We start from the raw sequence: 17,429 nt of genomic DNA on the forward strand, positions 1-17,429 counted from the left end.
TTAATTTCAAGTGCCAGCCCATAAAATGTATTTATATTCTCACGCTAAACACTTAAAATATCTCCATGCGTGTGCCACGGGATATTTTTAAGGTACTCCTTATCGTATAATCACCTAGATTAAGAAGTGTTTTTCACCCTACGTCCTGATCTACTTAACTTAATGCATCAATTAAATCAGGGCCGCTTAAGGTGGGAATGTATGATGCTAGTTGTGCACAATAAACAAAATTTGGCGGAAATAGAAAAATTATGTATTTGTTTGAATATAAAGGAAGTAAAAATGCTGTTTTAGAGGGTAATGCAGCATCGTCAGTGAGGGTAGGGAAAATAGACACCCGTGAATAAATAAAAATCTCCCCGTATATATCTTCACCGGTGATAAGTGGACGCAATAGATCCACTCTACCAGTAGGTTTTCGTGGCATGTTACATATTTAAAAATCATGCTATCATGTTGAATGTTAAAGGGTGTGTGAATGAAAAACCCGCCTCAATAATTGTTTGTACCTCAAGCATGAAAATGTTTCCTCAATATGTTTCCAGAAATAAACCTTTTTATTTGTGAATTCGGGCAAGGGAGAGAATATCTAGCGGGCGACTTTGTAATTTGGAAGTTGAGGGATACCTCAAATGGTAATAAACAAGAGGAAGTTTTGATTTTGTGCCGATGATAATTTTTTTCTGGATTAAAATTCTTATTCTTCGATTTTTTCTATTTATTTTAATACTCAATCAAATTGAACATCATTATTTTCAATTTTACACTGTTTTAGCAATATTATTTAGACTTTTGAATTCCATTTTGGGTAATTTTTTACGCGACTAGTGATAGGTTTCGTGTGGTGTTCGATTTTAACGTATTCCATTTTTGTTTAATTTTCAATTGTGTTAGGCATGGCCATAATGTCACTTTTATTCTTTTGCTTTTGTTGGTTATTTTCGTTCTACCACATTAGTTTTTGAAAGACATTAGGACACATACGAAGAAGAATGGATTAATGGCGGCGAAAGTCTGCTCTATATATCCTGAAATTTATTTAAAAACTAACACAAGTTCATATCTACCTTGGGTGTTGAGTACATATGTGCGCTGCTGAAATTTTTCATTCGGGTGAAAGGAAGCAGTGGAATTAACAGAGTAGATTTTCAGTTGCGATTTAATAACTTTGCAATCATCTAATCCGATGAATATAAATTCGTCTAAGTTTCTTTAATTGTCAAAATTGGTTTAATGTAGGTATCCAAACTCAAACACAAGTTCTATTCAACTGATCGGACTAAAAAAAAGGACAAAAAACTATCGGTCTGGAGGGAGTGACGCATCTTCTTGAAATGCTTACATTCATCTTTCGGCCTTTCAGTATGCACAACAATGCTTTCGCCTTGCAAGGACACATAATCTCCCCTTAACGTAAGGTATCAAGAAGGAAAAATGCTTAGTTCCCGTCACCCTCGATCCCGAATTAACGGCTACAGCAAGCTTATAATGAAGCGTGCGTGAGTACCTGCGGCAAAGAAGAAATGGAAATATGACGTCCTTGATCACTCCCTCTTAACACCATAAATTTTCAAAAGAGTAATCTCTCGACACCCGACACTTATCCATAGGCTCCTTTAGGGCCTTCTCGTCTCCGTCACTCAAATATCCCATATCTTTTGGTTGTCTCTCAATCTCTTGTATCCTAGGCTATAAATTAGCATAAGTAACCCCGTGGTTATGGTAAGGAGTAACTATTCGACGTGATTATTATCATTGAAGAGTGCTTCGTTCAACTCATTTTCGGCATACTTCATCCTTATCCATAGGACCATGTCGTGTACTTCCCAGCTACGCAAATAGAGAATCATTTCGTGAACTCAACTTTATTGGATTGTGTGTTATCGCTGGTTAATTACTGTGCAGAGATTGGTTTTTATATAATTTCATTTCAATTTATGTTTAAAAATCAGTTTAACCTTAGTACTTTCAAGTAAAAATAGCCAAAACTTTAGATATATTTTCGTACCTCTTTTCTCAACAATGAAAGCGTATACTTATATTTGTTCTTTTTCTTTCGTGTTTTGCAGGTGTCATCTGAATAGCAAGGACGGAGACTATCAAGGGAACATCGCTCTCCGAGTGTTTGCGGAGGGACTCAAGAGATGGCGACCTCTTCTCCCTTCGCATGCGCCAAGGTCTTCATAAATCTCCTGACTCTTGCAGCTGTGTTTTCTCAGTCTACAGGACTAGGATATGAGCCGTCGCCGGAGTACCATGGGGTAAGATACTGCGAAGAAATATCATCAATCAACGGATTTTTTTCTGCACGCTCTCTAATGACACCGTCCGATAGATGGCTAAGTCCAGAAGTTAGGAGCAGAGTTCTCTAGATTGCTCTCTCAACACTACTCTCTCATCAACTCACTTGGTAGTTATTATATGGCAATATAGAGGACTCTGGTTAGGAGTATAGTTGAATATTTTTTTGTAATTCTGCCATCACCCCTTGGAAACCAGAAATTTTATATCATAATTCTAATATCCATATATCATGAGTGATTCCGTAGCAAAGTTTCGTTTTTTTAATGATGCTGCCTAATGATTTTCAATAGTACTTTACCCCCACCCCCTGTAATAGATGCCAAAGTGAAGTGTTCCAGAGAGTTGACTTCTTTTACTCCTTTATGTTAGATCAAAATCACTTCCGGATAAACATGAATGCATGAATTATTAATATCGATAGCGGTTGGAAGGGAAGTTGTGATAAATATAATTGGCGAATGCAGACGGAAATGAATTTTTTGATCGCTTTGAAATATGAAGCGTTGGCTTATGACCAACAGACTTTCTTTCATACGTATACGCAATGCGTCCAGCGTGGGTTCCATGAGTTGGGTCCAATCGAAATGAATATGGATCGAATTAGTCAGCAGCGCCAGGATATTTCGAGAAGCAAGAGCAGAACCACGAATATTACAAAAGACGATCTCCTAGTCGACCACTAAATGTGTTCTCACTCACAATTTAGGGGGGCATGCTCCCCCCCCCCAAGACGCTTAAAAAATAGACGAAATTTATTATACAGTTATCATTGCGTTTGTATTGTATTGTGTTTAACGGAGAATTTAATCCTAAATTATTTAATTTCATATGAATAACTTTCATGTTAAAATAAAGAGAATATTTCGTGCAGTAATTGCTGTATCTTGTATTTAATCGCAAGTACGAGAAGATTGTTTGCCTGTCACACCCTTTTGCCCCACCCGCCCTAGAAAAATAAACTAGATCCGCCCCTGTAACTCAACGCGCAATTAAATGGGTTTACAGAAGTCGCCGCATGCGTCGCTGACGGACAAATTGATCCGAGTTTCTCGGGAAAGTGAAGTATAATTATGGGTGTCAACCGAAATTTAGATACATGATGATGTGATATTTCAAATTCGTAACTTTTCAATGCTGTTCCTCACAACAACGAATATTATAATGCAAAATATTGGATCGCATCATAGTAGCGTAGCCAGGAAATTTGTCCGAAGGGGGGGGGGGATTCAAAACCAAGGGGGGAAATTTTTTTAAAAACAGGGTACTAAGTAGAGGGTTTTAAACTAATTTAAACAGTTTTCATAACTGAAAAAAAATAATTTTCAAAAAAATCTTCTGTAAACTCATGATTTTTCAATATTTTGTTTTCTTTTGTGATGCGAAGTAAGTGTGCTTTTATATATCCCGGGTGATCCGGACCCCCCTTCGCAATGCTACTGTCGTATTGCACATATCACCGCGCCGCGGACATTTTTGAAAACCGATTAAAATGCGCGCGAACTAACAACGGAAATTAGTCCTCTATGAAATGGAATTGAGCCTCCTCTATGCAGTCCCCATGAACAGAACATTATCCTCCTTTACTTCGTGGGTGTTCTTTACCGTGGCAAACCTGTTTACTTTCATATTACCTCACGTCCCATCGCCGAAATTCCTTTCCATGCCTATCTCGGAGAAAATGAATGGCTACCTACCTAGTCAAAGTGGTGAAAGTTGGAATAAAAACTGGCGAAGAATTGTGAAGTAGCCTGAGGTTAGTTTACTGCTAGAAACCAAGGACTCCTGTCGCAACAGTTTAGAGATACGACACATTTAACTATTTTTTTACTGTTTTGTTCCGAACTTCGTTTATAATTATTTCCAATGAAAAAGCAATGCATGATAATTTGAACTGTGAAAGATAAATTGATGTTCATGTCTAATTATTGTGTCATATTTTTTTCGCGTACATCGATAATTATCAAATTTACTTAAGGAATATTTATTCTCAGAGTTTGGACTTTTTGTGGTAGGAAAGGCTCACTGTCTAGATATAGTAGAGATGGAGTATGTATCGAAAATTTGGCTGCTTACAATTAGCCTCGGATGAACTGCATATTGCACTTAGTTTCTTTCACGATGGTGGGCAATTCATATTTTTTTTATTATCAGCACACTTTCCTACCTTTTTGGGTTATATTTATGATCGTCTTTTAATTTATTTTGATTCGCACCTTCATTTTCGGACTTAGGGTCGACGTTCCAACGTCAAAATATTATCTTTTTTCCACGATAGCAATATTGATTTCTCAAATTATGATATTATAAAAAACTCTTGGCATTTTATTTGTAATTTTTATTTATTACTGTATAAGCTACAGATTCATAAGCATTACCTTCTTTCTTTGCGTACAAAATTATTTAGTATATGGTGATATTGTTCACGGCTCACTTTAGACGATATCCCTAAAGATTTTCTGTTGTTTCATAAGGAAAAATAAATCTTAAGATTGATTATATTTAGAATTGCTTTTTAATTTATTTTACTTCATGCCTTCATTTTCGAGCTTAGGATTGACGTTCCCACGTCAAATATTATCTTGTTGCCGAGATAACAATATTGCTCTCTCATATTGTAATATTACACTATATTCGCATTTTGGCTATAATTTTATTTATAACCATAGAAGCCGTAGATAAATATTTTATTACCTTCTTTAGTTGCAAGAAATATTATTTAGTAAATGGTGATATTATTTGTGGCTCACTTTAGACGATGTGCCTAAAGATTTGTTGCTGCTTTCATGAATAAATATAAGTCCTGAGAGCTTTAATTTCATGCTCGCTACCTTCCGAATATTTATTCAATAGTTATCCAACTGTTTACTTTAGATGGGTGATACGCGGCCTCTCGCGAGCTGTAGTCCTGCTGATTCATGCCTCACCAAATTCTAAAAGACAATTCTTTCCTTTTCAGGTTCACAAACACATGAGCGTGGATGACCTTCGGAACGTCTTTCAAGTGGACCACCACGACCAAGGTTCGATATTATTATTTGAATACATTTTTCCTTTCTCTTTCTCCTCCCATACCTTCTTACCATCTCCATATCTTGAATTCCCCTCCCCCCTTGGCTAATATCCTATGCGTGGAGGACAGCGAGAAATTTATTCGTCTCGTTCCGTATGCTTACCTGTGGTTTTTATGTGGATGGATTACATGCACCCATGTTCCTGTATATATAGTGATTTATTTTCCCGTTGACATCTTAAGTAGTTTAAGCTATGGGATTGTGAAATTTTGACCACCTTACATATAGAGTATTTTTTCCGTTTATACCTAAGTATTGTAACCGACTAAGTATTTTAATGCGCCAGTTATTATTTGAAATCTAAGCATTAAAGCATCTAAGTATTTTTTTTCTATTTATTTATGTGAACGTTTAAATTTGACTACCATCAGTAATATAGGATTTTGAAAAGTATTCGATTAACGATTTAAAATTTTAAGCTCGTAGAACACTTCTTTAGTACTCCATGGAAACCTACCTTAATCGGTAGAATACTATAATAATAAAAAATTAGTAATAGTTGAAAATCTTAATATTTATCTGTTTTATTTTTTGAGATCTTTCGTGAATTCATTATTTAAAACGCTTTCTTTTAATATACCAATTAATTCGTACAAAATACGTTGAAATTTCAAATAAGCTATAAATATTTTCTTAGATCAATTGGCTTTTTATAATCTCTTGTTGATACCATCTCTTGTTAAATTCATTTTTATGGTGTCAATTATATATGTATGTTATAAATTTATTTGTTACTTTTGTTGCATGAGCAAAAACTGTTCCATTTTGTATTAGTCCTTATGGGAAAACCTAGAGCATAAATAAAAATTCATTCATCTATTCATACCACCTTGCATACGAGCGCTAGAGGAATAAAACGTTTTACATTATAGATCGCTCGGGTCGTCATCAGCTGGTTTTCTGCCCTTCACTGTCACGTCCCAAACTCCGAAGTCGTCTCCACCTCATTCTGTCCAAGGCCTCCCTTTCAGTTTCCCCGTAGCTTCATCCTAACCTCACCGCGCCGTCATCTTCAGCCTTCTCCTTCCTCTTCTCTTTTCTCCTTTCACTGTTCCCTCGACTGCAGCATTCAAAATACCCTTCCCCCTCAAAACATGCCCTATCCCATTCCCTTTTCTCTTCATTCTAGTCCTCAGTAATGTGCTTTCCTCCCCAACTCTTTCCAGCACCTCATCATTCCTCACTTTATCTACCCACTTCACTCTCTCCAGCCTTCTCCTCAAATCCCACATCTCAAAAGCATTTATCCTTTCCCTATCTCTTCTTCCCAAGGTCCATGCTTCACATCCATATAACATAGAACTAAACACGTAGCATCACACCATTCTCTTCATCAGCCCTAAGTTCATGCTGCTACAGAATACCTCTCTGTTCTTATTAAATGCTACCTTTTCCATAGCTATTCTTGTCTTTATCTCTGTCTCACTCCTCCAGTCTTCAAGTCAGCTCGCTTGCTTAATGTGATTCCTTCCGTGATGGCATAGGCCTTCTAACTTGCTCTATTTTTTTCCCATTGATCATAACAATCACATTTCCGCAATCTTTTACTCTCATAACTTTCATTTTCACAACATTTACTTTCATTCCATAGTCTTTTATTCCTTCCTTTAAATTTTGTTTCATTCTTTGAAGTACTCGATTGTCTTCGGCAAGAATCACCATGCCGATGACATGGTGATCGCTCGGGTATTAGTCCGATAATTTCCGAGGAGTAGCCATCTTTCTTGAGGAGCAGGGAACGCATGGTTCTATACTTGGAACTATTTCCATACCTCCGACTCCACTTCAGTTGGCCGGAATGTGCGTTTTTACGCTGCAACTGTCAACCTCTGATTGCGCCTAAAATTTATTTTCCCATCATCGAGAATTTTTCTTCGTGTGTGTTCATGCATGATGTATGAAGGTCACTAAATCTCAAGTTGTGGGAGCGTCCCTCTGTCGTTTTATATTATAAATTCTCCCTCGCCGAGGAATGGGAATGGCAAGCTTTCCTGCCGTTCGCCTTTGTACTTCTTGACGTTCCGTACGGAAATATCACCCAGCTCCCACGCTGCTGAATGAAATATTTAAAAAATCCTTGTGGACTCTAAATTGTTCCGATGCAAATGTGATCCATACCCTGAGAATCACGTGCGAGAGAGGGCGTCTAGAAATATTTTCTGTTGGCGCACGTGTTCGCCATTAATCTCGAAATGAAATAAAATCACAGTTGTCACGAATGCACAGAACTGCATCTATTAGTTCTCAACGAGGAAGCGAAAAGTGGCTGTTTGCAGTCGCCAGTCTATGTAGGAGTAGTAAACAATAGGCTACTTATTGTCGTTTAAGCTACTTTCTAACATAAGACGTGACGGCGCGCCGTCAAGTCGTGTTTTGGAATGATGGCCGGTGTTCGAATATTTCTCATAAAACCTTTTATTCTTTTCTTCTACCTTGCGTCCTATCCAATTATTTTTCTTATTAAGGAATTATTAGCGATAATCGGAGATAGCGGAACATGTAAAGGAATCGGTGAGAGCTATGAAAGGATGAGAAAGAGAGTATAAATGTTTCTGCTTCATAAATAATCCTGTATCATTGATTTAGGTTTTGTAGGTGTGTAAGGCTAAGATAGTGCTGAATGAGCCCCATCTCTTTGTTTTCCCAGTGATTTTTAGTCACACTCAGTGATTTGATGCGGAATTTATTTCCAAAGTAGGGATGTTTAAATTGGTCACTATCTTGATATAATTTGCCTGAGGTAGTTAACAGGACACAGAAATGTTCAGTACGTTTAGAAAATTTTACCCAAGGTGCCGCCCTCTTTGCCCCTGTCCACTTCCACTCGTGCAAAGTGAATGGACTCTCGTTCACTTCATACTTTTCGCTGTAAGTTTTGCGATGCCTATTTGTTTTTCGATGTTATTTTTGGATTTCAATTCGTTCGAAGCATTTTTTTTTCACTTTTTCATGCAAGATGTAGTTTACCGTTTCAAAGTTATTCCTGTCGTAATTATAATGTTTATTTCTGTGGAGGCATCGTGAACTTGTGCTCGTAGAACTCACAGAGCACCGGAATATAGGCATGTACAAAAAAAATTCATGAACACCGCTCTCAAAGAATATTCAAATTCCAAATATCAGAATCACTAAATACCCGAAATTTGGTTTTGGTTGAGTGACGCTCACCCCAGACTTAGCCCATGTTAAATTCTGGACGGTAATTACCGGTGTATTAATGATCGGCCTTGATCCTCCTGTTAAGGTCGCCAGTGACTGCCTCATTCATATATCATTCAATATCTTTGAGAGGCCTTGTATAATATGGGTTTGAGGTCACCGTCGATTAGAGTCTTCGAGTCTAATGGAGGAAATTTGGATATCTGAGATGGCCTGGCAGTTCCATTGCCCTACGTTTTATGACTTCAACTCGTGTGTGTCGGCTATGTGACCGAACCATCTCGGAGCCTTCGTGATCAGCGTCCTCCTCAAAAAAGTGAAAGGGAATTCGGCCCTGCTGATGTCGTGCCTGGGTTTTTTTCGTCTGTCTGAGCTATCGGGAAAAATAATTCTTCAGAGGAAAAGTTTCCTATTAGACACTTCCGCCTCATCATTACCGCGACAATTAATTGCCATAATTTCGGTAATATTTCAAACCCTGCTAAGTGAACGGTGGTGAAATAAATATGAATTTAAATGAGAAAAAAATCTCCTGGACCGCGAATCGTGACACGAACGTTTTGCTTTCCGGGCCACTCGAGCTCAGTACAATTGTCACGGGAATTCATGTATCTGGATAACCTAATGGTGTATATGGTAGCTTAGAAAGTCAAAGGTCCGTGGTTCGATTCCCGGTCCTGGGGAACTTTTTCTCATGGCAATTCATGTATTCGCCATAATTTGGTTTCATTGTCTATCTATCATCTTTGTGGATCGATCGTTGGGATGCTGGCTGTAGGGTCCCAGTTTCAACTCTTGGTGAAATATCTGGAACCATAGGATGAGAATGAAAGATAGTAGGGAATTTCCACTCAAATTCAATGTTGATCGACCGGATTTCGACATTTTTTGTCATTTTCAAGGTTAGAGTACCTTTATTCAAACCACTGTTTATACAATTTAGCGATGGGGGAAATGAGGGTCAGAAGACGGTATGTGAAACGTCGCGTCGCACCATAGTGTTATAGCGCCATTTTCATGTAATTTGACTTCAATTGCAGTATTCATTTGCTTTTAATCGAAAAACTATTCGATGATGAGCCTATATTTAATTATTATCATGATTGTTTCAATATAACGAATAGTAATAAGTTTTTTTTTAGATTTTCAAATACATTGCTGCATTAATCAACATTTTTAGTCTACTTAGAGGATTATATTGATTAGAGCCTGTATAAAAATGCAGAATTTCACATGAATTTATCGGAAAATTTTAGACGGAAAGACTATTAGTTGGTGACTGTTAGTCATTGAGGCACAGTTAATGGAAGATCTTTTGAAATTTTCATGAGAAACACGTGTAGGTAATTCGTTTATCGATGCTTTACGTGAAAGAAATAGGTAATACTCCATTATTAGTTATTTAGGTTCTTTTCGAAAGATGTTTTTGCGATTAATACCAATGGAATATCCTACCCCTGCGAAACAAATTCCCCTTTTACTGATTCAGTTATTCGCGTTTTTGAAGTGCTACTTCTCATTGGAGGAGGGGATTCGAAATGAAGGAGACTGTTTCTACGGTTTATTTACAGTAATTTAATTTCAGTACCTTACTCCGAATTAATATCTGCATTGCGCTCCTGTTTACAGCTCCGACTTAGCTAATCCCAACTCTTCGAAATGGCCCTACCCCGTAGACAGTAGGAAGAAGAAGTTTTTCCTTTCATTACCAAGACGCCATTCCAAGGTAATTCGGTCCAACCGCATGAAATTAAAGGCGATCAACCTTCATAAGACAGAGTTTCGATGTCTGCAATCCGGAAGTCCTTGTTGGTGACAAATGACACTGCTGATATATTTTCTCCAAGAGTCACCACATGTATGGCCATTTTCTACAACTTGCTAAGAAATGGAGGCAAAGTAATAGGGCTTTTATTTCACGTAAAAGGTGAATTCTTTTGTGTTAGTTAAATATTTTCCTATTTTGGTCATTTTCCTTCTGTTAGGTTCTTTCTTGTTGCGAGTTTTTTTCGATTCCCTGGTAAAATTTATTCATTGCGTACAACCGACATTTTGTTTTTCATGAAGAGCAGTTCTTCATTAATCTGGACCTCCGCTTTCGGTCGTCCAGGTGTCAACGTCATGAACATCCGAGCGCAATGTGTATCTTTTTTGTTTAACTTAATGAGCTCACCGAGCTAGGTGCATTAAATCACGCATTCCGTTGTTCCCTTTCATGTGTAATTTTTAATCAACCCTTTGATCTTTTATGGAAATATCTTCCTTCAAAACATTCATCAATACCTTGGGTATGGCCTAATTTCTTATTTTTTCAAATTTTCATTCAGAAATATCCTTTTAGCTTGAGAGATGGAGAAAATGAGTTAAAAGGTATTCATTACCGACATCAATAATATATTTCAGATGGCAATTTTTGATATGTCATTCAAAATGTTGGTGCCTCCAGCAGTCACTCTCATTTCATTCAGTCATTTTTGCACACCATGTATTCCAAACGGATATCAGTCGAACATTTGAAATTTGCTCTCGGTTGGTAACGTAAATCATGAAATAGATGCCAGAAATAGCTAGGAGTTCATTCTACAAAACTCGCCGAATATAGAATTTAAATATATTTGACAGCCTGGTTTTTCCGGTGAATTCTTAGCATTCCCTCTTGATAAATTGAAGGTCTTACTTTTCCGCATGTGGAACTATTTGATCGTTAAGGAATGGGTTTTCAGGAATCAAGGAATGTGACCTAATTTTAATGACGATTTCGGAACACCTTGAAAAAACTAGCGCCATGCGGGCCTTGGACTTCATTTGTCCATGAAACAAATAGTGGCGTGGAATGATTGACTCCGAAGGATAAAAAAAAAACTTCTGGTTCTCTCAGAATTTAAAATTTTACTTTCTCAAATTTCAACTTTTCCTCGATTTAGAATTTAAGCACCACCGCTTTAAATGGTTATTTACCAAATTGAATTAATGCATCGATTAAGGACGCGGGTCAACCTAACTTGGAAGACACAAGCATAGCATATTTAATTTGATGAGTCACTTATATCGTATTTCCCACATTTATCATTTTCCGAGCGTACGTTGATCGGTGTCCTTGAGCCGAAATTGATGGGATACATGTGGCCTCACTCGCTTGTCAATCAATTCAGCATTGAAGAGGAACTTGTGTTTTCTCTTCTTCATGTCATTCATTCACACTGACACTCATTTTTATGGATGATTTAGAATTAACCTTTGATCTTTGCTGAAAATATCATCTTGCATATGAAAATATCCATTAATGCTTTGGGTATGGTCTCATCCCTTAGGTTATTGATTTTTCATTTAAAAAACAGCAATAGCGTGGGAATTTGAGATATGGAGAGGAGTTAGAGACATCTATTTATTTCGTCTATATGAAAATTTACTCTGTCCCTTGGAAAAAAACAAGTTCTATGTTCAGATGTCATACGACTTACAAAAATGTATGGGTTTTCAGTGTTATTATCGCAAATAAGTTTCAATATCATTTACTTATGTCTATATTCTGAATTGCTTGGCACGATAAGAACCAGTGACTTTGCTTTAGTATCGTTGGCTTTCGGTACGTAAGATGGTAGCATAGCAACCTCCTCATCGCTTCGATCTCTTCAAGACAGTAATTGTAGGATAACAAGAGCAAAGAATCAAATGTTGTGTTTTTTTCGATATTTTTTCTATTTAGCGAACTGATTTCCACGTTATTTAATTAAACTCTGGATTGTAAATTTCATTGGGCATTTCATTTATATTGATTTCGTATATGTGTAAATGTGTGTTTCCACCAATTTCTTATAAATGAAGAAAGATGCATTGTATTAGGTGCAAGCGTAATATGTGGTAGTACATAAGCTCATTAGGTGACGCGCATGGTATTTGCTCAGTAATGGGAAAGATTTCGATGTTTAAGTTGGTTTTCTACAGACTGAGCGGTTGAAAGCAAGTATAAGGGTCTAAAGTGTCTCTTAATTTGTTTAAAATAAACCATTTGTAACCGTGGGTTTTGAGAATGATGATAGGGCACATATTATTTAAAATTATCAATGAAGTCATATGTATTTTTAGTCGCGCTATTTTCATTAAACGCATTTCGATTCCCAATACAGATTAATTGAGCTAATGACTCAGAAAGACCTGGGGTGAGAGGGATGTTGTGTTTTTAAAGTAAAATCTAAAATAATCGAGAAAATTTAATCAGTTTTGTATGTTTACACGAGGACAAAAACGGATCATTGACTTGTGAGCAAGACCGTTTTCAGAATTCTTAGTATTTTTAAACTCAATTTCCATAAAAACTAATAAAATGGGAGAATTGATTTTTATAATGGCAGTCGATCGAGCACCATAAGGATAGCATATTTTAATTTTAAATGAAGGTTTAACTAGCTATATCTCTCAGAACATTCTCTTCAAACACCACGTCCGCCATTTTTACTCTCTAGATATCGCTGATTCACTTTCCTCAGTCTAGTGTGTGAGATCTTTGTGCAACAGGCCGCCTCGACCGCCTTTCCGTCAAAGAGCAGATCTTCTTGAGCCCCAATTAGGAGGATAATGGAAGCCATGAAAGGCTCACAAAACCCCGCGTGTGAGAAAGAGAGAGTCATTCCAGTGAAATACATCTCCTGGGAACCAAACATGTGTCCGCACTTTGGAAGACCCCGACCACCGTTGTGGATGGAGCTCATATGAGTAATGACTCATGGTGCATAAATAATGCGATTCAGATCGTAAGGATCATTCATTTTGCCAGGGCCCAGCGTGGTTGCATATAATAAGGGCGTTGTTCCCCCTTTTGAAAATGCCGACCACGCGCTTTCCAGTCATGATGAATTATTAATGATGCGTAAAACCGTTGGTGTTGAGATATAGATAGCGGTTTTTCTCTTGCTTTTTTTTGGTGGGTTAATAAAATTTTAAATCCGCATGCACTCATTTTTTTTAAAGAATCCTTGACTCGAGGCTCTCCTATTTTTATGAATTCTGTGGTATAATTGGATGGTGAACAGTATCTGTATTTTTTTAAATGCTCACGTCAGGCAAATATAAAAGTTCGCCCCTCATTCATTACGATATACTCGATTGATTGTTTCCTACTTCATGTAAAAATATTCTATATCCCTTTTAGTAGTGTATATTTTCATGTTATGTGTTTTATTATTCAAAGCCGAAAGAAGAAAATCGAAATGTCAACCCGAGATTTCACTTCATTCAAAAAGCCATTGGAAAATTATCCTCAAGTAATTGATGCTATGAAATCGTGCAAGAAGAACTCAGGCACTGAAAAAAAACTGAGTAGTGTGTGATGGCTCAATAAAATTCAATGAAATCTAGCTCGCAGAAATTAAAAAGAAAATCGCATCACGATGCCGCTGTTTATTATTGATTCCCTCCTTTACCGAGTCCTAAAAGTTGAATTTAGGACATGGTATAAAAGTAGGTCATGGCTATATGAATCAAAACAAAGTCGTGGGAAATAAACGTGCATACAAGTGAATAAAACGCTCAAAAACATGTCAGTAGATTCTTTTGAGCAATGAAATTGAATCGATCAAAATTCATTGAAAAGCTACGTATGAGGGGAATAAAAAATCGTCGAAAGCTGTAGGTTTCTTACCTTCAAATTATAGTGCAGCTTCTTTTTCCATGAGTGAATCTTACTGTGGTAATGGTGAATAATATTCAGAAAATAGTATAAATTAATGGCTAATTTTTGTCCATCTATTACATTTAAGGTGGTAAAGAAGTTTCATCTCAATCATAATCATGATGCCTAATATTATTGGTATCGGCAACGTGAACTTCATTTTTTTAATTAATGATTCGGTTAAAAAAGTATAATCGATTTATGTTGCTTTGTTGATTCAAAACTCGTGAAAAAAAAACTATGAAACGTTAACCACGGAAGAGTAACGGTGGGTATCATCTGCGGTGGAGAAGGAAAGGAGATAGGTTCGTGACAGATGAAGAAGTAAAGAAGGCAATATTACTAACAGATAGCAACTCGAGCATGAATCTAAGGTAGGATGATACAGCTTTGTTTCCTTGAGAAAGGAAGTGAATTTTAGATTTAAAAAAAGCTTACCGTTGGGGAAAATATGAAATGATAGAGCGGTGATTTTATATAAAATATCATCATCAATAGTTTTAAAACCTTCAGATATGATGCAGTAGCAATCCTTTGCAATTCGAACTTTTTAATTTGTGGCTAGTACTTCTTCCCTCTGTTTTCCCTCTCAATTGGCTCTATCTCTATCGGAAATAGGTAGGAAATGACCTATTTACCAATCTCCTGGTCTCTTTTGATCTTCCTTCCGTCCAGATCTATCATCCTCACAGTTTCCATATACTTTCCATACTACTTTTACCTCTCTGTTAGAATTCCGTTGATAATATCTAACTATCGTTTTCATTGCCATGGGCCATCCATCTAAAAGTCATCATCACCACTAATACAAAGACATTTATAATACGGAATGTATACACCATGTATCACCGAATCCGGATCTTGGAGAGCTCCATTCTTCTGTAAGATTTTCCCTTGTCCAATAGCTGAGTTCAAATTTTACAGTGCCCTTAATTCAGGACAATGGAAATCGAATTGTGAGTTTCTACAGTCAATAAAATAGAAGTGCTATAAAACTTGTCCCAAATTGAAGGAATAATACACTTTGGAGCCTCCTTGTAGTATTAAAAAGAACTGTGGTGAAGGGCTACGGTAATTGGAATTGCTACCATTTGTGACCAATAATGGACTGTATCGTCGCTAAATGTGTAAGTGGATTGTTATAGAAAGAAAGTTATATAAAAGTTAAGTCTGTTTCTAACTACTCACTTTCTGATGATTTTGATTTTCTGTGTTATTATCTTTTTCATTCCCTGCGCAATTCAATCTGGGTTTGAAAACTATATAATTATGACCAAATGCCTTAATTTAAGTAAAGGAAAACTAAGAGGAGAGTCGAACGTGTTACTGAAATGCGAGTGGCTTTGTTTAATTTATGATAGGGGTAATTTTTTGCAGAAAACGATTCTGCCGACTCGAGCCGTATTCGAGCGTTCCAAAAAATTAACCGAAACATTTTTCATTTTCATCCATAAAGAATGTAATTTTGCTATACGTTTTATTTTTTTTATTTAAAATGTTTCCTACCCTTGTCACATATAACCCAATATTTTCCTTTAAGCTTCTGTCGCCAAGCTCCTTGAAATTGTGGTTTAATATCTTGTGGTTTCGTCGGAAATGATGAAAGCTAGTTCAGTATTTGGATCTTCGTCTGCCAATATGTACTAATATGTCGTCTTGTTGGTGGTAATAAGGCAATAATAGATATGCGCTATGGTTATACTTAATGAAGCCAGGAATAGTGCTTCCTAGCGATTATGAGAACATATTTAGCGCGCCACGTTTTGAGGGCTTACTAATGATGCCGCTTTTCTCTCGTATCCAACCGCGGCCCATTTATGTAATCCGCTTGGGATTCCGATGGTGTGGCAACACGAGACGTAAGTCTTCGTGCTTCACGGAATAACATCCGAGTTGGATCATCCTAATGAAGAGTAATCGTCCATTTGGTAGCCCTGTAATCTCAGGAATTCGTGTGCTTATATCGCGTGAAGAGTTGGGAGTCACTAATTCTGGGAGCGCTTCATTTTTTTTTTGCCCGAAATTAGCCCAGAAATTTTGCAAAACCATCTGCGTCTCCAATTGTGCCACATGTTGCAATATTAGAAGCTTTATGCAGTTGGAAATCTTCGAGAGAGTGATGAGGAAGTTCGAAGTCCGTCGACGGTATAGGAATTACGTTGGTTCTTCGAACACTAATTTGAAAGTAGAGAATCAGACCTTTGGCAAGAGAGTCCAAGTTTCCTTTTTAAGGTATTTTTTTCTCTTTTACAATAAAATTATTTTAATCTTATTGAGTCCAAGTACAAAAATGCAATTTGTTTAAAATAATAGAATGCAGCAAAATTGATAGAAATTTCAAGACTGACTGGCGTTATATCCTTAACTGTCTATTTTAATAAACTCCGGTCCGATTCTTCAGTGACGACATTGGGGCAAATCAGTTGTGATTAAAGTTGTGAATTGCGATTTAAGGTCTTGAGGAATAGCGACACCATTCCCAAATTAAGTATCAATAATTAAGTGAGTATCATGAAAAGAGTAATAGTTTTAATTTGTTGAGCAACGGTCAATCTAAGTATACAAGTGAAATATTAACCTTTCATTCATAATATTTTGTTTATCCGGTTTGTCATTTCACTAATAGTCAATATTCTAATTGATTGTAATTGTGTATTTTTCCATTTTAAATGAATGTATTAGTGTTGCAAATGTTTATTTACCGTAATATACATGTATTAAATGACGCTAATGGGAGGCTATCTGAAAGAGGGGACTTTTTAGTCCCGACCTCGCCCGAATAAAGACATTTATAAACAATGTACCCTCCTAATTCCATAGTAATCATGTTGTTTCTCCTCTCATTGGTATTTATCACCGTTGTTTATCGTCTGCTCTCTTTTGCAGTTCCTGAGTATCAAGTAATCAGTATCCGCTCTCGCCGGAGTCGCCGAAGCACCGAAGACCACCACGCGGTGCACCTTGAGGCCTTCGGCAGGCCCTTCCACCTGAGCCTGAGGCCCAATGGGGCCCTCTTCTCCGGCGGGGCCCTCAGGGTGTGGACCGCCCACGCTAACGGTAGCAGTGCCGAAGGGGTCCACTACGAGGAGGTACCACAGGTGAGTGCCTTTATCTCTCCACCTCGTGTTAAGGGAAGAAGGCAGAAATTAATTTCCCTATCGTATCCATCCGCATTGCCTGCGCGTAAATGTTATGGAAACCTTTTTCTTAAAGTTACGGGTAACTGC

At 37.1% G+C, this 17,429-nt stretch overlaps 1 protein-coding gene across 3 annotated transcripts in view; it reads left to right on the forward strand.

Annotated features, from left to right (window-relative positions):
* LOC124156313 overlaps nucleotides 1–17,429 on the forward strand; it is a 224,297-nt gene that overhangs the window by 128,467 nt on the left and 78,401 nt on the right. For all 3 annotated transcript variants that reach the window (XM_046530790.1, XM_046530788.1, XM_046530789.1), the window contains exons 2-4: nucleotides 2,070–2,261; nucleotides 5,261–5,324; nucleotides 17,089–17,300. In XM_046530790.1, the coding sequence (XP_046386746.1) occupies nucleotides 2,145–2,261; nucleotides 5,261–5,324; nucleotides 17,089–17,300 (393 nt within the window). In that variant the 5' untranslated portion in view covers nucleotides 2,070–2,144. The remainder of the gene's footprint in view (nucleotides 1–2,069; nucleotides 2,262–5,260; nucleotides 5,325–17,088; nucleotides 17,301–17,429) is intronic.

The sequence above is a fragment of the Ischnura elegans genome, chromosome 3 (genome assembly GCF_921293095.1).
Source record: "Ischnura elegans chromosome 3, ioIscEleg1.1, whole genome shotgun sequence".
Lineage (NCBI taxonomy): Eukaryota > Metazoa > Arthropoda > Insecta > Odonata > Coenagrionidae > Ischnura > Ischnura elegans.